At 48.2% G+C, this 19,023-nt stretch overlaps 8 protein-coding genes across 8 annotated transcripts; 6 read left to right on the top strand and 2 right to left on the bottom strand.

Annotated features, from left to right (window-relative positions):
* Nucleotides 1-161: 161 nt before the first annotated feature.
* On the bottom strand, nucleotides 162-713 carry FSUBG_10227 (uncharacterized protein; the record flags this gene model as incomplete). The annotated part of the gene is made up of 1 exon (XM_036674783.1): nucleotides 162-713. One exon carries the CDS (start codon nucleotides 711-713, stop codon nucleotides 162-164), a length of 552 nt encoding a protein of 183 aa, XP_036534261.1.
* Nucleotides 714-853: 140 nt separating this feature from the next.
* On the bottom strand, nucleotides 854-2,056 carry FSUBG_10226 (heterokaryon incompatibility protein; the record flags this gene model as incomplete). The annotated part of the gene is made up of 1 exon (XM_036674782.1): nucleotides 854-2,056. One exon carries the CDS (start codon nucleotides 2,054-2,056, stop codon nucleotides 854-856), a length of 1,203 nt encoding a protein of 400 aa, XP_036534260.1.
* A 1,065-nt stretch (nucleotides 2,057-3,121) lies between these two features.
* Nucleotides 3,122-4,635, top strand: FSUBG_10225 (uncharacterized protein; the record flags this gene model as incomplete). The annotated part of the gene is made up of 3 exons (XM_036674781.1): nucleotides 3,122-3,192; nucleotides 3,387-3,791; nucleotides 3,852-4,635. 3 exons carry the CDS (start codon nucleotides 3,122-3,124, stop codon nucleotides 4,633-4,635), a joined length of 1,260 nt encoding a protein of 419 aa, XP_036534259.1.
* Nucleotides 4,636-6,473: 1,838 nt separating this feature from the next.
* FSUBG_10224 (adenosylmethionine-8-amino-7-oxononanoate aminotransferase) lies at nucleotides 6,474-8,944 on the top strand (the record flags this gene model as incomplete). Its single annotated transcript, XM_036674780.1, has 4 exons — nucleotides 6,474-6,657; nucleotides 6,789-6,836; nucleotides 6,897-8,178; nucleotides 8,221-8,944. 4 exons carry the CDS (start codon nucleotides 6,474-6,476, stop codon nucleotides 8,942-8,944), a joined length of 2,238 nt encoding a protein of 745 aa, XP_036534258.1.
* A 261-nt stretch (nucleotides 8,945-9,205) lies between these two features.
* FSUBG_10223 (monocarboxylate transporter 4) lies at nucleotides 9,206-12,440 on the top strand (the record flags this gene model as incomplete). The annotated part of the gene is made up of 6 exons (XM_036674779.1): nucleotides 9,206-9,355; nucleotides 9,398-9,529; nucleotides 9,798-10,443; nucleotides 10,570-11,193; nucleotides 11,313-12,288; nucleotides 12,338-12,440. 6 exons carry the CDS (start codon nucleotides 9,206-9,208, stop codon nucleotides 12,438-12,440), a joined length of 2,631 nt encoding a protein of 876 aa, XP_036534257.1.
* Nucleotides 12,441-13,105: 665 nt separating this feature from the next.
* FSUBG_10222 (glutamyl-tRNA(Gln) amidotransferase subunit A) lies at nucleotides 13,106-15,702 on the top strand (the record flags this gene model as incomplete). The annotated part of the gene is made up of 5 exons (XM_036674778.1): nucleotides 13,106-13,376; nucleotides 13,421-13,596; nucleotides 13,640-14,805; nucleotides 14,848-15,130; nucleotides 15,376-15,702. The coding sequence occupies 5 exons, from the start codon at nucleotides 13,106-13,108 to the stop codon at nucleotides 15,700-15,702; spliced, it is 2,223 nt and encodes a 740-aa protein (XP_036534256.1).
* Nucleotides 15,703-15,893: 191 nt separating this feature from the next.
* On the top strand, nucleotides 15,894-16,727 carry FSUBG_10221 (uncharacterized protein; the record flags this gene model as incomplete). The annotated part of the gene is made up of 1 exon (XM_036674777.1): nucleotides 15,894-16,727. One exon carries the CDS (start codon nucleotides 15,894-15,896, stop codon nucleotides 16,725-16,727), a length of 834 nt encoding a protein of 277 aa, XP_036534255.1.
* A 927-nt stretch (nucleotides 16,728-17,654) lies between these two features.
* On the top strand, nucleotides 17,655-18,534 carry FSUBG_10220 (3-oxoacyl-reductase; the record flags this gene model as incomplete). The annotated part of the gene is made up of 3 exons (XM_036674776.1): nucleotides 17,655-17,949; nucleotides 18,001-18,248; nucleotides 18,298-18,534. 3 exons carry the CDS (start codon nucleotides 17,655-17,657, stop codon nucleotides 18,532-18,534), a joined length of 780 nt encoding a protein of 259 aa, XP_036534254.1.
* Nucleotides 18,535-19,023: the final 489 nt, after the last annotated feature.

Here is a 19,023-nt window from a genome sequence, read left to right as displayed (position 1 = left end):
ACACCGAGAGACGAAATGCAAGAGTCGTTTAAAAGAGGCATTTACTCAAACTCGAGGTGTTATTTGCAGTTAGAGCTTGTGGCTGGGAGCTTAAATCAGCAGACAGAATCTAGAGCCATTTACTCTAAGCGAGATCTATCCAAGTCTTTCTTTTATACCAGCTACACTAACGTGATTGAGCATACATCTCCCTGGAGAGGCTCATTGTTGTCGTCTCCATTAAAGTCCCAGAGCTCGCAAGGCCCTCTCAATTCCCATTCTTCTACATCGGCCCACGTCTGACTTGTTTCGCACGGTCGCAGGACTAGATATACAGATAGACCACCAACTGTCGCGAACACGGCGTCTTGTGTAGAGCATTCGAAATTGGCAAGGCTGAAACGACCGTCCGCCAGAGTAAAGAAACATTGAGCATGGCCTCCATGAAACGTGTCAGTTGGCTGCTCGCACAGACTGGAGCATCCGTTCTTCCACTGCTGATATCCTCTTGTTTTACGGAAATAGCAGTCTGTCAGAATCCGCTCTCTGAACAACTTGTCTCTAGACCTAGCAGGTTCTTCTGTTGACTCGTAGTCGGTAGGCAAGCCAACCATTCCCCGGCAGGCACGTATTGCTCCAACAACAGCATCGCAGGCTAGGGGAGTATCTGTGATTTTCTCAAGACCAAAGTCTGAGAGATCAAGAGCCTTTTGAATACTACCAAGGAATACCATGTTTGGGCGCAGTCTGTTTCTTGACAAAAGCTCAAAGGCTTTGCTCCCCGGATAACTAATCGAAGGCCGTGTCAGTGGGATCGACCCCTTCTCGGCCACTGATAACGTTCGTGATCAATCATGTACCCAAGATGGCAAGTTCAATCCCTTCCTGGCTTGTTATACGCAAGTAATAGCGTCGACTGTGTTTCTATCATTGCTTTCCATGTCGCTGTTATGTACAACTCTTCAAGACTGATCGAATAATCGGGCACGATTGACTCGGTGAAACGCCAACTGTCTACCAGCCCTAGCAGTCCATATATGCGGTCGCGAGGTTCTTGACATCGTCTGTTCCTGGTGGCGTCCAATAAAAGCACCAAATCACTACCCTTGGTGACGTTACTTTGGTTATTCTTTTGTGCCGATTCGCGATGGTAGTTTAGGTCCCACAAATGTCCCTCAATGTGGCCGGTGGCCGGTCCACCCAGAGGTGGTAAGTGCTTCCAAATCGACGAGCAGCATGGAAGATCTTTTGTTCCTGCGAGATACAACATATTTTGGGTTGCACGTAGCATCATATCCAGCGGAAAGACGCAAACTCCAAAATGCACGGATACAGCGTTGGGAAGCACCGCTTCTTGGAATGCCCAGATCCTAGAGAACCACGGCTGCCCCATCATGTATGACAAAATTTGTATTGAATGTCGAAAGAGTCCAACGACGGCAGTTATAACCTTTTCCAGGGAGCAGAAGTGGTTATTGATGCATGCCAACAACCCAACTGCTACTTTATCCATCATAATGTAGCTCAAGGGCTGGTGGCCATATTTTGTAAGCAACAAAGAGAGATGGACGTCTCTTTCGTCGCCATACCAGTGGCACGGTCGATACTCGTCATCTAGGGTCTCGTCTTCTTCCTGTTGCCGACTCGAACCTGGGCTCTCGCAGAGATAGACCTGAGCTTCGGCTGTACGCCGATATATCTCGCGCATAATGCTGACTTGATGTCCTTTCTCCTTGTTGTCGCTTTGGTTGATGCAGATAGAATCTGCCCAGACTGTACGTGGAGTTGCCTTGCGTCTTAATCGGCGAAGAAACCAAGCCAGATCTGACGGAACGGAGATGGTGTGATCATCGACTATAACGGTATCTCGAAGTTCATTCCAGCAGTATGATAACGCTTCAAAGTATGGGAGCTCGTCATCGAGCGAAACTGTCTTCAAGACGCACCTGAGTCGCTCACGAAACACGCCTGGTTGGACCACGAGGAGTCGGATCTCTCTGACTGCAAGGGGCTTGTATAGTGGCGTCGACCCTGGAGAAAGTAGCAAAGACTCCGGATTTGGACTTTTCGACGCCATTTTTGAAAGTCAAAGGAGTGTTGGTGGATTAAAGATATGCAACAGCGAATATGTGGGACTGAGGCTGTGCAAGGCTTCCAAAGCGGGGTATTAATTCCGAAGTAGCTGCCTAGGTAGTACCTCTACAAGCAAATTTCAGAGTATAGGAAGCCTAAGTCTAAATGAGTAGTAGTTCTTTATTGTTCTTAGAAGAACGTTATAACATATTCAATAAGTAAAGCAATGAGACTAATCTAAGCCTTGCCTTCTAAGAGTGGCTTTAGCTAGCTAAGGACGTAATAATAACCTAAATTGATTATGCCTTATTTATATTTCTTGTTATTGTCCAGGGAACGATTGTGACTATACCTCTTAATAAGTATAATACTTCTAGCTTATAGGTAAGAGCTTAAATCAGTAGAGCGAACTAACTATATGTACTATAAATTATACTGCCTTATTACTAAGGTTATTATATTTTATATATTATATTAAAAACAAAATATATAGTTAGTTTTATTAGTTAAGGAAAAAGACTTATAAAACATTTTATTTTTAAAGGACTTATAGCTAACTATAAGTTTAAAGTATAACAGTCCATCTTATATACTTCCTCTTAATATCTAGTCTTAGGAGTGTAGCACCAAGTAAATAGCACCACAACAGGCACTAAATAAGACATTACGGACACAAGAGTTCGCTTAACCGCCTTATTTACTCCAAGCGAGATCCTATGTTGCTGTTTTGATGTACACCAAGACGCTAGCTACGTGGGCGCATGGGGTATCCTCCACCACTGAGCGGCGAGTTCGGGACGTTCGGCATAGCCAAGGAAGGATCATGGCACCAGGCGCACGTAATTGGACGATGAAGATTTTATAATTTCCTGGTTATTGACATTGTTTGCCGTGGTGCGTTGGAGGATGCTGACGCCAAGCATTAACCGCCACCATATCAGGTGCCAAGATATGCCGAGATTTGTTCCTGCTGTGGCAATGCAGGATTAGAGATGGATGTGATGAGTTTATATATGAGGGAACTCCCCTGAATGCCACTCAATATTCGTTATCTTGTTCAATGTCAAAAATGAACACTCTCCGCCAAATGTTCCCCCCGAATATGGCCCCAAGGCTACAAACGGGTCAACTCAAGCAGCAGTCTCGAAGATGTAGTCACTCCCGAGAAAGATGCCTACAGCTTACAACTCTTTGCAAAACGCCTTTTCCGTCTTCCCCTGAAGACAATAACAATCCTCACTGCCGCTCTCCTCATTTTCCCCGGCCTAATAGCACTCACCTCTCTCAAGGTAGGTCGAGAAAACAGCCCCCAACGCCAATGCTAATGTGCCCAGGGCCGCGGAATCTTGGCAGCGACTGGCCAAGATTACGGGTACTCTAGAGTATCTCGATAGCGTTTCGAACCCGAACACTCCGGATGAGGATAGACTCGAAGAGAATGATATCGTTGTGTTGACGGATTCGTACGATGTTTGGTTCCAGCTTCCGCCAGAGATCCTCCTCAAGCGATACCACGAAGCAAATGGCCAAGCCAACCAACGACTGGCGTCACAATGGAACGGCCGCGGAAAACCTCCAATGGAACAATCCATTATCATTTCTGCCCAGAAGAAATGTTTCCCTCCTCCGTCATCAGGCTCCGTCCTCCACTGCGATCAGCTCCCTGGAAGGCTGGAAGCCCAGCCTGAAAGGACCTCTACGGACCAAAAACCGACAGAGGCTCTGAAGTGTTTCACGACGTACGACCGAAATATCTTAACAGCGGGAGCATGATTGGTCCTGTTGGCGATATGAGAAAGTTTTCGTCGCGTGCATGAGCGAATGCAGAGAGGTTTGGTGAATGGTAGAGACTTGTACAGCGATCAAGGAATGTTCGGTGAGATCTTTGCGGAACAAGAAATATGGCGTCGCTGGCTCCGCAAGAATACTGTCTCTCGAAAGGATAAGAACTTCGATGTTATGCTTAGTGATTTCGAGTATCATGTCGGTCTGGACTATACGCAGAACCTGTTCATTCCGACTGTTTTTGAGGAACAAGATGGCGAAATTATTGCGCTGAGTAACGAGACTGGTATTGCTGAAAAGTCAGTGTCTCTCGGGATTGAACCGAGGTTAGATGGTGTACCAGATGATATCCAATCTTCTTCAAACCCTCTGAACATGCACGTCCTTCATGATCCAGCAGACTGGGGAGATATGCCCGTGTACGCTGATTTCTACTCCACCGCCATTCCCGTCGTCGTCCATCACAACGCTCACAAGGACGGAGCCAAGAATCGTCGATATCTCTGGTGGGACCGCATCTGGTTCTTTCCATACCTCCGCCAACTCATCAAGTCCCAAGCAGCAATCGTCGAAGCGGAGCCACTTTTGGAGATTGCCGTCAATGGGAAACGATTGGTGTACTGGGAGTCGCGATCAAATACCACTCAGAAGAAACCGAAAACGTTCGTCGTTGAGTCGGGCGAGGTTAGCATCGTCGAGCGTGAGTTCGGGTACGTTTGTCGCGCAAAGACGGAAAAGGCTGAGGTGGAGAAGCCGTGGTACGATGAAGTATTTCGGGATGGACACGGAGAGCTGTAGATATAGACGATGCTTGAGGCTAAGGGGCGTTTCAATTATCGCTTTCAGTGATCATTTCGTGTAAGAAACATGGATGCTGATGTATTCGTTGATTCATGCCGATCGTGATGAAGCTGCGACTCCTCATATCACCTTTACTATGGTGAGTAGCCATAACTGCATAGTCTAAAGACAGGGGAACAAGTCGACTTTATATAGCCGTCTCACGATACACTAATCTTGGACCTAAGATAGTATAGACTGACATAAGGTTTGCCGAAATGCCTCACTAGTCATTGTATTACTCGTCGATGACGGTCCAGGAACTATTCCTAGCTTACCAAGCGTTTACTAAGAATGAAGGCGCCTCAAATTGCTAGTGGCATTCCCGTCTATCTCTACAAACACGTCTTGTCTATAGCTTAGCAGACCCTCCCTCCTGAGCCTTTACCCAAAGCTTGATCGTCTCAACCAACCCCTCCACTTGTCCAATGGTATTCCCTGCATGCACGCAGATCCTCACCCTCTCACTCCCCTTTGGTACAGTCGGTGCCACGATCGGACGAACTGTGAACCCCCTTTCCTGACAGAACTGCGCTAGGCTGCGTGGCTGAGAAGTGAAAACAGGTATAATTGGTGACTTTGGCGCTGCCTCCGCGCGAATTGATTGGCTGAGGGAGCATGCTTCCGCAAGTAGCTTGTGCGTGTAGCTCACCAGACTCCAGAGATGCTTCAACCTTTCATCAGCCCTTCCACTCTGCAGATACTGATATGAGATACCGATGCTCGCAAGACAGGAGAATGGCATCGCAGTCGTGTAGATGAGAGTTCGTGCGTAGTTTATGAGGTACTCTCGCGTCGTGGGTGAGCATAACACGATAGCTACATGGTTAGCTTCGTTGGATGAGCGGTTTAGGGTCACTTACCCCCAAAAGAACTCATTGCTTTGCCAAACGTATGCAGTCGTGCGAATATTTCCTTCTCCAAACCCAATTCGCATACAAGACCTCGTCCTTGATGGCCAAAAATGCCTGTTGAATGCGCTTCGTCGACGATGATGTAGCCGTTCGTTGGGAGTCGCCTTTTGACGCAGTCGACAATCTCTTTAAGAGGAGCAACGTCGCCGTCCATGCTGTAAACACCCTCAAGAAGAACAAACACAGATTTATCACCTGTAATTCCACTCAAAACATCATCAAGACCTCCCTCTCCATCCACGCAATTATGCTTAAACGACAACCTCTGTCCCGCGCGACTCAACCTCATCCCATCATGAGCGCTCGCATGAATGAGCTCATCATACACCACAACATCTCCCGGCTGCGGTAAACAGCCCACAAGACCGACGTTCGCATCAAACCCTGAATTAAACAATAATCCAGCATCAGCATTGTGAAATGCCGCAATGTCTCGCTCCAGATTCTCCGCGAGGCTTGAATTGCCGTCGAGCAGCCGTGAACCTCCGGAGCCTAACAACGGAGGTGGCGCGGCATGATTCTCAAGAAGGGAGTGATATGCGCTTCGAATTTCTGGAACCGAAGACAGTGAAAGGTAAGCATTTGACGAAAAATCGACATTGTCAGCTGGAAAGGTCGTCAATCGTCGCAATTGCGACCGTTTCTCACGATCTAATAATCGCGCTTTCAACTGTTCCTCCAATTTCGACATCTTTACGGAGTACAAAGTCAAAAACTCACTCACAAGTCACTTCACTCGGTAAAGCACGCGAAATTTGTTGGGTTTAGTACATGTTGAGCCCCCGCCCCGCCCGGCGTCCATTGCCGTGCCGATCTAGACCGTCCATTATAAACCGCGGCATTCCACCTCAACCCTTTCGTCCATCTCACCCAACTCAAAAAATGGCGCCCGTGCCAGCTCTTCTCTGGCGATCCCTGCGAACGCATCAGGTTTACGGTGCGAATACTGATGTGGGAAAGACGATTTTCAGCACGATTTTGTGTAATGCTGCGAGTAAGCGGGGTGAGAGGACGTGGTTTCTGAAGCCGGTTTCTACGGGGGCTGCGGATGAGGCTGATGGATGGTGTAAGTTCTAGAGAGTCTGGGGAGATTGAGCTAATTGGAGTAGAAGGTGTGTGAATTTGTGAGAAATTGTCTAACGAGGTAGTCATATTCAACGGTATGCTCCATCTACGAACCATGAGACGCTCTTTCAGTACGATATCCCGTGCAGTCCTCATATCGCTGCAAAGGCATCTGGCAAGGTATGAAGTCAATTGATTTATGAATCAAGCTTACGGAGTAGCCAATTCCCTCTGATCAAGATGTTCTGACCAAAATCTACGACACCACGTCGCGATATGCATCTGATGGACCAGGATGGCTGTTTCTAGAGACTGCTGGAGGTGTTCATTCACCTGGTCCATCTGGCACCACCCAAGCTGATCTCTACGCTCCGTTGCGTGCGCCAGTCATTCTCGTCGGCGACTCAAAGTTAGGTGGCATCTCACAGACCATTTCTTCTTACGAGTCTTTGCGAATGCGCGGCCATGACATTGAGTCAATTCTTCTGTTCCAGGATATGAAGTATGAAAACTATCAATACCTCCGAGACTACTTTGCAAAGCTGGGCAGAATCTCCGTCGACACAGTCTCTGAACCGCCAACCCGACTCGACAATGAACAAGAAGATATTGAACAGATGAAAGAGTACTATGCCTCCCGTAATGTCGACCACGTCCTCGAAGTTCTCGACAAACGAGGCAAAGACCGAATCTCCCGCCTCGAATCAATGAGCTCAAAAGCAAGCAAGTCAATCTGGTACCCCTTCACCCAGCAAAAACTCGTCACCGCCGATACCATCTCCGCCATTGACTCAGCCCACGGCGACTATTTCCAAGTCCTCAGCCCCTCAACCTCCACCACCGGTCTCCTCCAACCCGCCTTTGACGGCTCAGCATCATGGTGGTCCCAAGGTCTCGGCCACGCCAACTCGCGCCTCACCCTCGCAGCAGCCTACGCAGCCGGTCGGTATGGCCACGTAATGTTTGCCGAGGCAATCCACGAGCCTGCATTAGCGCTTGCGGAGATGCTCCTCAAAGGCGCCGACAATCCGCGATTTTCACGTGTTTTCTACTCTGATAATGGAAGCACGGGGTGTGAAGTCGCTGTCAAGATGGCGCTGAGGGCGGCGAGGCTGAGGTATGGCTGGGGACCGAATGATGATGTTCATATTCTGGGACTCAAGGGAAGTTATCATGGGGATACGATTGGCGCGATGGATTGTGCGGAGCCGTGTGTTTATAATGAAAAGATTGAGTGGTATGAGGGTAAGGGGTATTGGTTTGACTATCCTACCATTCAGTGCGTCAAAGGGAAATGGGTTGTGCAAGTCCCTGAGGGTCTGGGGGATGAACTGGATCAGGATTCAGATCTTGAATCGATCTCGGAGGTTTTTGATCTCGAATCTCGGCTCAATACCGAGCACTACCGAAAGTATGAACGGTACATCGAGAGTGTTCTCTCAAAACTTCAAGCATCTGGACGCAAGTTTGGCGCTCTCATGATGGAGCCGATAATTCTCGGCGCAGGAGGCATGATCTTTGTGTAAGTCTCATCTCCCTCTTCACTCCTCCTCTAACAATTCAGTGATCCCCTCTTCCAAAGAGCTCTAGTGGACGTCGTCCGTCGATCCCCTCACCTCTTGGGCAATGGCTCCAGCCCTCAAGACCCACTCGCATGGTCTGGACTCCCCGTAATTTTCGACGAAGTTTTTACCGGGCTTTACCGCCTTGGTCGGTTCACAGCGGCGTCATTCCTCGGCACCGACGCCGATATCTCAGTCAACGCTAAACTACTTACGGGCGGGCTTGTGCCGCTCTGCACGACCATGGCATCAGAGAGTATTTTCGATGCGTTTGTCAGTGATGACAAGAGCGATGCTTTGCTGCATGGACATAGTTATACGGCGCATGCTGTTGGATGTCAAGTTGCTGTTGAGTCGGTGCGGGAGATGCAGGATATGGAGAAGAGAGGAGAATGGGAGTGGGCTGCGAAGGATTGGGAGGAGGATACTCAGGCTTGGTCTGTTTGGTCGAGAGAGTTCGTTAACAATGTCTCGCATAATCAGCAGGTTTTGGGTGTCTGGGCTCTTGGAAGTGTTTTGGCGATTAGTTTGAGGGATGATGATGGTGTTGGGTATAAGAGTTTGGCTGCCAAGAAGCTTCAGACTCATTTGAGAGAGGGAACTGGGACTTGGAATGCTCATAGCCGAGTTTTGGGCAATGTATTTTATGTCATGGCGAGTCAAAAGACGAGTAGACAGAGCCTTCAAGAGTTGCAGGGGTTGCTATTGGGGGCTTTGAGTAGATAATCTACGTCATAAAATGCGTCCTCAGGCTGACAAGATGCCTTGACTGTTGACAGCAATCCGCTTCTGCCATCTCGATGACCGTTACGTTCAATTGCTTCTTTACTTGAATCATAACGTGCCTCCCGCCAGACAACTCATGACGTTATGCAATTTCTGGGGTGATCGACACTGCTGCAGGGTTGACGTGTCAGGGTCCACGTCAATCGTCACGAAATCTCAGTTTCACTCCAACACATCAAACAAAGACAAAAAAACATCAAAATGAGCTCAAAACAACTGTACGAAAAGACGCGTGAGCAGTCAATCTCTGACTTTGAAGCGCAAACAAAAGACCTCCAAAAAGAACACCCTGAAATCGACTTTAAAGCAGTCATTATTGAACCAACCATGAATCTCATGTTTGACATCAAGGTACGTTTGTTGACGATATATAGAGCGCACTGACATTTTTAGGAAAATCTCACTGAAGACGAGCGAAGAAAACATGAGGAATACATCACCCGGATGCTTCAGAATACCGGCAATTTGTCCAAGGCAGAGAAATACCTCTGGCAGGCTAGAGACTACCTGAGGCCTTACCCTGACGTCCTCAAACAATTTGACGATATTTACATCAACCAGAGACCAATCCCCGTCATGCTATCTCAGCTCCACGAAACATTTCACCAAGCAAATAAACATACATAGATACAGAATTCATATACCCAGATTCATTAGCCTCCTCATAGTTAGCTAGTTCCCCGCTCACATGACCCCCCATCAATAGGGCGTGATGACAAGGTTTCCCTTTTGTCAGCCAATCAGAATCCACCGGACAATACCGCCACTTGATAACCTTTACTGAAGGGATCAGACCTCTCTTCTTCACCTTTACAGTGACGTGCATGCATTGACCCCTACAGCCCTCCTCAGCATGAATTTCAACAACCCCAATCTCTTCACAGACGTCGACCTATTGGACGGCTTCATCAGCGATGACTTAACCCCCTACATGTCCGACTCAGCCCCTCCCCCAGACCTATCAAATGGAATCCCCAATCTTGCTCTAACTCATCCTGCGCCGCAAAATCCCTTCACTCCCCTGTCACTACATGGATATACACAGCCGGCGACACCAGCACCGCCTGCAAAGGTCGGCGGGAGATTCACGAGGGAGTCGGTGCGCATATTGAAGAATTGGCTCGCGACGCATCAGAACCATCCGTATCCGCGCGAACCTGAGCGGCGGATGCTGCAGGAGGAGACGGGCCTTACAAAGACGCAGATATCTAATTGGTTGGCTAATGCGAGGCGGCGAGGCAAGATTCCGTCGAGTGCTTCTTCGCCGAGACATGGGGATACGCCTGCTATGGATATACCGCCTAGGCCTGGGACGCCGGCTGTGAGGAATACGTCTGATATGGATCCTCTACAGCGATGGGTTGATTCGCCGCCTGAGGATGAACCTGCTGCTGTTACTGCAATTGCGAGAGCTGTAGCATCTGTGCGACCGCAATCAGGTAAGTCTGGCGGAGTTTGTGTGAGTGAGGCTAACAGGGCAGGTTCATCGAGTCCATATACGAGACTCTCTCGAACGCCATCGGTTAGAAGTGTCGGCACATCGAGGTCTAGCTCAATCAGCTCAGTTAATTCTCACACGAGTCGCTCATCACTCGGCCTCAATGAGCTATTCAGTCGGGGAAGTTCCCGTCGAAGAAGACGTGCATACAAAGAAGAGCGAAGATCACTAGCAGCTCCCCGAAAAGCATTCCAATGCACATTCTGTACCGAGACATTCCGAGCAAAGCACGATTGGTCACGACACGAGAATTCTCTTCATCTTCCGCTGGAGCGATGGGTCTGCAGCCCAGAAGGACCCCGTGGCCAAAAAGCCGATAGTCCCGAGATTCGCTGTGTTTTCTGCGGTCACGTCGATCCTGATGATGCACACATTGAGACGCACAATTACTCAGCGTGCAAGAATCGACCTGTTCAGGAACGCACGTTTAATCGCAAGGACCATCTAAACCAACATCTGAAACTGGTCCACAATGCTAAATTCGCAGAGTGGCCTATGAGACAGTGGAAGGCTCCTCCGCCTGCAATTCATTCCCGATGCGGTTTTTGTAATCTTGTGATGGAAACGTGGATTGATCGTGTGCATCATCTAGCAGATCATTTCAAGACGGGCAAGACTATGGCTGACTGGAAGGGTGACTGGGGATTTGAACCGCATATTCTTGAACTTGTCGAGAACTCGATTCCTCCTTGTGAGTTTATCGTCAACGTACTGGTGGGGTTACTGACTTTGTAGACTTTATCGAAACTGAACGAAATAGTCCGTTTCCATTCGAGGGGAGCCGTGCACTCGTTGAAACACCACGAACAGCTTATGAGTTACTCAAATTAGAGCTTGCGTATTTCATGCAGAACCACTTTTACAAACATGCGCGAATGCCGACCGGAGACGAAATGCAGCTCGAAGCGTGTCGAATCTTATTTGCATCGGAACCGCTATCTCATGTTGACCTAGTCTGCCCATCGTGGCTCCGAGACCTGGTGTTTTCCAACGTTGCAATCTCACAGCAAGCTCAATTCGGACCGATGAGATCAAACGCCGAGAGTCGACTTTCTTCGCTGGAAATCAGTGGGAAGAATAATATTTTCGAAGGATGCCCTTTTGAAATGCAGTTGCAAGAGTTTGTGCAGGCGAAGCAGCTCTTGGGGTTGAGTATCAGGGATGATGAACTGCGAGAAGAATGCTGCAGAATTGTCGGTCGATTAGAGGAGGTTTCGGCAACGCCATCTGATTTCATCGCGAATTGGCTCATCAAAATCATCCATCTACCCGGCGATTGGCTGCTCCCGTTTCGACAACGCACAGGAATTGAGTTAATCGGATTATCCGAGGGAATGAACTTGAACGCCATGATCCAGGACTACACACGTCTTGAACAGGAACTCGGAGCTTATCTCGACCTGCAACGCGTCATTGGGATTGAACCGCCCGACGACGACCTCCGCCGACAAGCACGTGTTATAATTCACGGCTCAGATTCCAACCTGAATCATACAGCAGCAGATGACGATTATTGGCTAGCAGCATTTCGACAGCGACATTCCACGACGACAGAAAACCCCGAGGCTTGGAACACGCCACTTCGCCCAGATCCTCATCTCCTCGCCGCACGAGGTCTCGTTCTCAAAACAAGTACAGCGTTTCTAAATGATCATAACTACTGGCGATGGTTTACTCAGGAATTACGACGTTGGGTATCTGCGATAATGTCGCCCCATAACCCGGCGAGTCGCGTCCCTTCAGACGAAGAGATTCAGCATTACGCGCGATGGATCAGCTATAATGAGTACGTCACCCAATTAACCTCAAACTGCTAGACGTTTCTAACAATTTAGCGACGACCCATTCAACCAAACCATTGCAGAGAACAAAGATTGGCTCGAGGCGTTTAAACGGGATGTCGGTATTACAGAGGCGCTTAACAACGGCCAGATATAACGATCAACAAGAATGTTACGCTTATTAAACTCTAACGGGAACTCTAACGGTGAAATGAGAACTCTAACTTAACAAGTTTAAAATCGGCCGATGAATTTAACCTTTTACTCTTATCTGCTGCCAAGTGAAACTGCCGACGTTTGTAGTTCATCCGAAACTCGGGTCAGACTCTGCCGAGACTTTTAACGTGGATAAGCTTTTAGACTCGCCCAATTGTAAATGTCCGTAGAATAGGAGGATCTACAACTGTAGTAGAGTGAAAAAGGCAATTCAAGTTAATGTAGAATGCAATTACTGACTATCAAGACTGTTGCGATATACTTATAGACTCAGCTCGCATTAGCCTTCTTATACAGGCAATTCAATGGGCATCCCCAGACATCAGCCGCAGTTTATAGGGCTGATCTAAGCAAGCTCGCAGTTTGAATAGCCGAAACGGGATAATGTCAACTGGTTTCAAGGCACGGCTTGTGGGGGCAGGACCACGCTACACGTCACCCAAGATCGTCAGCTTAAGCCCCGAGGCCCCGACAGTTTGGGGGCTAACCCACGATTGGCCGCAGTGAGCATGGGAAGCCTGTAAGCCAAGATGTACAGTCTTGGCGAGCACCCTATATAACGAGTTTCCCGCTCGCTGGTGAGATTAATGCACAGCAGTTATTACAATGTCGTTTTCTACCCTGGTGGTGGGTATTTTCTACCTTGCGGGTGTGTCTGCCGCTTCTGTTTCGAGGCAGATACAGCTTGGTGAGCATGAGTTCTTTGTTCCCCCGACTGCAGCGTGGAAATTGTATTCGTGGGATGTTTCGGCTACTGACGAGGAATTTACGCCGTTGACGGTGGTGAAGTTGAACGAGACGGCTAATGCTGAGCGTGTTGCCTCTGTGTTGGGGGAGTATGAGAAGGATGATGTTTGGACAAAAGAGTTTGCTCAGGGTATGTTACGCGATGCTCCCACCTAACTCAGCTGACGATCGCAGTTTTGTACGTCAAGTCTGATACAGAACTGACCTTCAATTCCTCCAAATACAACGTTTCGTCTATATACACTGGCCAAAAGTCCGTGCCAGCAGGTCCATACTTTGTGCATCGCTATACTGGCAATGTCTTTCAAGCATACCGTCTCTATGTCGACACCAACCAAGCCTTCATCCAAGTAAGCTCCCAGCTTATGCACTCAACATCGCTGACAGTAGTAGTCCACCTACCAAGACCCCTCCGGAACCCACCATCCCCTTCGCGCCGGCGCCCTCTCCGCCGGAGGTCTCACGATCGCCGTCCCATCACGTCTGTACTTCACTCCAACGAAAGAAAAGCCTCTCGCCGGTCTTCGCCTCGGTGTCAAGGACCTTTACGACCTCAAAGGAGTCAAGACAAGTGGCGGTAATAGAGCTCTGTATGAAATGAGCAAAGTCAAGACCAAGACTGCTCTATGCGTACAGAAACTCATCGATGCCGGCGCTGTAGTCGTTGGAAAGAACAAAATGTCCGAGTTTGCTTTTGCTGGCGGTTACGTCACAGAGCACATCGACTACCTTCTCCCCTTCAACCCTCGAGGCGACGGTTACAACTCGCCTGGTGATAGCTCTGGTGGGTCAGCTGCAGCTGTCGCTTCGTATGACTGGCTTGATGCCAGCATGGGAAGTGATACGGGTGGTAGCATCCGTGGCCCTGCGCTACAGAATGCTGTTCACGGCAATCGGCCTACACAAGGTGCAGTCAATCTTACTGGAGCTCTTCCTCTTTCATCCGCCATGGACACCTCGGGCATCATTGCGAGAGACCCTGTGATTTTATCCAAGTTCACACGATCTCTTTACGCTGGCACGATCAAGGAGTATTCTGGGTTACCGGCTAAAGTCCTCCTTGACAGCGGTAGTGAACGTTTTCTCCTCAACCTAGAAAGAGATTCCCCGAAGGCGGCAGATGCGATAGGAGAGTTTCTAAACAGCCTCTCAAGTCTACTATCTACCGATGGAAGTGTCTTCTCAATTGACTCGGCCTGGAGAAACTCTACGCCCAAGGCGTTGAGTGACGTCGCCCTCTCCAACATCGTGGGTAATGTCTACTTGAATCTGACAACCTATGAACAATGGAACGAATTTGGTCAAGGGTATGTTGAAGAGTACAAGGGTCTTCACAATGGTGCATTCCCTCATATGGTGCCTGAGATTCGCGAAGGATGGATGAACGCCAATAAGACAATGAACGAGTTGACTCATGAAGATGACTTGGCTTCCAAGAAGGGAGTCGAGGAATGGGTTGCGAACGAGTTTTTGACGGCCGATAACAGCAGTTGCTCAAATGCTGTCTACGTCTATCTGTCGGCCAGCTATCCTTCATACAAGCCTGATGTTTCCCAAGAGTATGTCATCCCTGTCAATGCTCTTCACCGCTAACAGACCAGTGGCTCAAATCCGTATATCCGAGAGCTTCTCCAAGTCAGTTCCAACCAACAGACTCTCATTACACAGCTCAATACGACTGTTAACTGTAACTCAACCCTTGGATCTGAAGAAGCCTGCGAAGAATCCTTGGAGGCAGAAAAGTCCAACTCCAACTCAGGCACTCAGACAGTCTACGCCGGAAGACTCGCTTCTGTCGCAGGTCTCCCAGACTACGCAGTCTCACTCGGCATGTTTGACCTGGGCCAATTCTCCAACTCAACACTCCAAAACGAGCTTGTTCCTGTAGGTGCCAACATAATGGCAGCAAAGGGCTGTGACTTTGTGATTCTCGATATTATTGAGGCACTGCACAAAGAAGGCGTTATCAAGACGGCCGAGACTGGCAAAACATCATAAGTAGTAATGAGATAGTCAATAATCATCGTCCCTAATACATCCCCGCATTTAGAGACCGGATCAAGACAGTAACGAAGTAGCCTGTAAGTACACCTGACGTCTTCTCAAAACACCCTAACAAATCTTCCAAGCCTGGGGGAAAGTCAAATGACAAGGGTCTCACTATCAACGACCTCTACTTCCCCTCCGAGAGACAATCACTCCGACGACTTCCTCGATCCAAAACTCTTCTCTTCACGGTTCTCACCTACTTTGAGCCAATCACTACAATCGCAAAAGAGCCTCATGTCCCTGGGCGTCTGGCCGAAGCAATTGAGAAGTGGGATAAAGCTGCTTCGAACTACAAGGGCAAGCATCACTGGGCGGATATCCTCTTGCCGTACTTGCACGAAGAGGATGAGTTGCAGAAGAAATCTGGAGTCTTGGAGAAGTTTCCAGAGGGAAGCTTCCCGTACTAGACAGAATAGGCAGAAACATAAATGATCTGATTACTTGTTGTTTCTGATCATCCATCTTGGCCAATTGGAAGCCACGGACTAATATTGTTCCCGCGGACAATGTCAGCCTGCTTACGCAGTTGGGTCTTCGAAGCGGTAAAGCTTCACCACTTCATTACAATCCACAGAGATAAACACCGAGGTACCTTGCCATGGCTCTCACTGAATTCCACCACTTTCCTTTGCTCCCCCTAGAGCTCCGCCAAGAGATCTACAGTCTTGCTACACCACCCCGCTTTGTCCAAGTCCAGCGGTTCGATGAACAAGACTACGATGAATTCGCAGAGCATCTACGCACAGTGCCAAACGCCATTCAATTAGACGAATCTCTCATCCACTTCTCATTCAATTGGCGATCTCAAATCCCCCCTCGCCCCACACAGCATACACTTGAGCGTTATGGTTTCTCGAGCACCAAGTCGTCGTATCAGCCGTGGACAGTGACAAAGCTCGCCCCTCAAATCAGCCTGGATTGGCTGAGCGAGAATCTTGGATATGCATGGCAGCTTTGCAGAGAGGTTTCCATGTATAGCACTGCTCCGATTCCTGCGCTATGTGAATCTCGAGACATCTTGATCCGAAGAGGCTATCAGCTTGCCTTTCGCACACGGTCTCACGGCCCTCGAACATGGTTCAACTATGATCACGACGTCTTGTTTCTTTCCCATGGAGATGACTGGAACACCAAGCATCGCGTAGTCAGTGGCTGTGCGTGGGATATCGGTCAATTCCACCCCGATGACATGCAAAAGGTCAAAAGAGTCGCCTTGGAAGAATCGACAGGATCCCTTTACCTTGCACATCCTAGATTCAGCGAGGGGAATTACAAGTTCTCTGACCTATCGTCTGTATTGAGACTCTTTAAGCACATCGAAGAATTACTCTTGGTGGAATGGACAGACGCACATATTGCTTCATTCTGCCCGGTGAAAGATTTTGACGACATGCCGAAGCGACGACATGAATATGACACTCAGTGCCTTTGAAGCTACCAGCCTGTCAGCGAAGTCGACGTACTTCCACAACTATTCCCCCCCACCAAGTCCCGGAGTCCCCTGGTAGTAGCATCCATCGGACCATACGGGGAGTTTCTCAACAATCATCAAGGCCTAGTTAGAAACGGATACTTCAAGATGGTTTTAGAGTCACTCAAAGAGAAGCTCGTTAGATACAGAAGCTCTGTAGCCTCACGGAACTCGGCTGATGCAAATGCTTGGTGGAATATACCTACCATTGCCACTGTCCATGTCATGTCAAACTGGGGTCATGGACTTCTTTGCCGGGAACGAGAGGGCGCCCTGAGTCGGGTTTACAAACTTCGAAAGAGGTCGCTCGCCAATGAAAAGCGACGCTCTAAACATATGACAGAGAGAGAAGCAGATGACTTTGAAGCCGATGAAGAAGCATATAGCCTCGTTTTGGATCCATATGAGGCGCAGCGGACTTGGTGGATTAGAGAAGGGATACTCCCTTTCCTTGATGAATGAGCGACTTGACCAGGGTTTGGCAAGGGATGATGGATTTGCTAGGTATCCAACGTGGATTATTTTGGGAAGCATGTGGTGGATCAGCCGTAGTGTCAAGGATACCTTTTCCCTATCTAGGTTTAGTCATGTATGCGTCACCTTTGGAACAAGGGGGTACTCCAATCCACAGCTCGATGAATTTGGACTCTACAAGTATTAACTATTTTTGCAGACAGGGAAGAAATACCTGGCCTTGATAGGGAATAGGTCTTAACACCTCTTACCTAGATCAGAAACAGGTGATGGCTTGGCTAATATCACATTGAGAGATATTGAGACATACTGTGTTCTAAAAATGCATCGGTGTGAGTACAAATAGAAGCATTGTCGACGACAATTGGGTTCTTGACCATCACTCAGCTTAACATAACGTCTCCTACTCTCAACATGGAGTCTGACAGCCTCTCTCTTGATGGAAAGACTGCCATAGTTACTGGCTCTGGTAGAGAAAACGGCATCGGCGCAGCTATAGCCATCACATTGGCACAATACGGGGCAGCCGTCACCATCCACTACGTGAACAATTCTGTCATCAAGAGAGCCCATACCGTCGCAAAAGGTATAAGAGCAGATGGCGGTAAAGCAATCGTTGTCCAGACCTCGATCGAGACCCCCGAGGGTGCTCAATATCTGGTCAGCGAGACGTTGAAAGGGTTTAACGCCGATCATATCGATATACTTAGTATGTATAATCACCACGAGTCATGATCAAAAGCCAAATTATCATCTGTAGTTAACAACGCAGGAGTACCACTCTTTGGCGAGACTCTGGCAGTCACTCCTTCACAGTTGACTGAAGTACTCGACGTCAACATCAAGGGTCCAATATTTGTTGCCCAAGCAGTTGTACCTCTGATTGCCCCTAGCGGTCGTATTGTCAACATCAGTTCTATCGCGTCCAAACTTGGTGACAATGATATCCCAGTATACGGTGCTTCCAAGGCTGCCCTCGACAGTCTTACTTGGTCCTGGGCCAAGGAGGTTAGTCTATTGTCCGAGATCGGCGTGCCATGTCTAACAGAACGACCAGTGGGGACGCAGTAAAGGCATCACGGTCAATGCAGTAGCCCCTGGACCTGTATTGACTGATGCAATCCCTGCAGCCATAGCCGATGAATTCCAACGGCCCTATGTCGAGATGACACGGGCGGCTAATAGGGCTGGTACTGCAAAGGATATCGCTGATGCTGTACTTTTGTTGGTTTGTGAGAAGGCGAGATGGATTACAGGACAGCATATATCTGTCAGTGGCGGAATCACCAACTGAGATGGTATGAAGACCAATGCATCTGCAGTTGACACCAACTGCTGTATACTAATGAGGTATACCGTATTCAAATCATCTACTTTATTACCATCTGAGATACGAAATCTGTCGATCATGCCTCCAATCGCTCTCTGCGTGCGGACGTCAATCTGTTTTAAGCTTTAGGCCCTAATCGGTGTTAAATATAAGTTTTTAATATAATATAACTAGTAGGTCTAGAAAGGCATTAAGCCTAATTAGGCTACCTTTATGAGGATTCTGCTCTGCTTCAAGAACTTCAAGCTGCAGTATATACAACACTAATTATGCTGCGATACAGCAGTTCAAACACACACTAGCACTCCTTGGCGCCTTGTCTTTTAATTTACAAGATGTTTTAACTGGCTATACTTATATATCTTTATGATTATCCTTTAAAATACTATAAAATAATTTATAAGTTTAAAAAGTATAACTAAATATTTAAATAATTTATACTTTATTTAAAAT

The sequence above is a fragment of the Fusarium subglutinans genome, assembly GCF_013396075.1.
Source record: "Fusarium subglutinans strain NRRL 66333 chromosome Unknown NRRL66333_c0000175, whole genome shotgun sequence".
Taxonomy (NCBI): domain Eukaryota; kingdom Fungi; phylum Ascomycota; class Sordariomycetes; order Hypocreales; family Nectriaceae; genus Fusarium; species Fusarium subglutinans.
The sequence above is the reverse complement of the archived record's forward strand: the minus strand, read 5'-3'. Positions and strand labels throughout refer to the sequence as shown.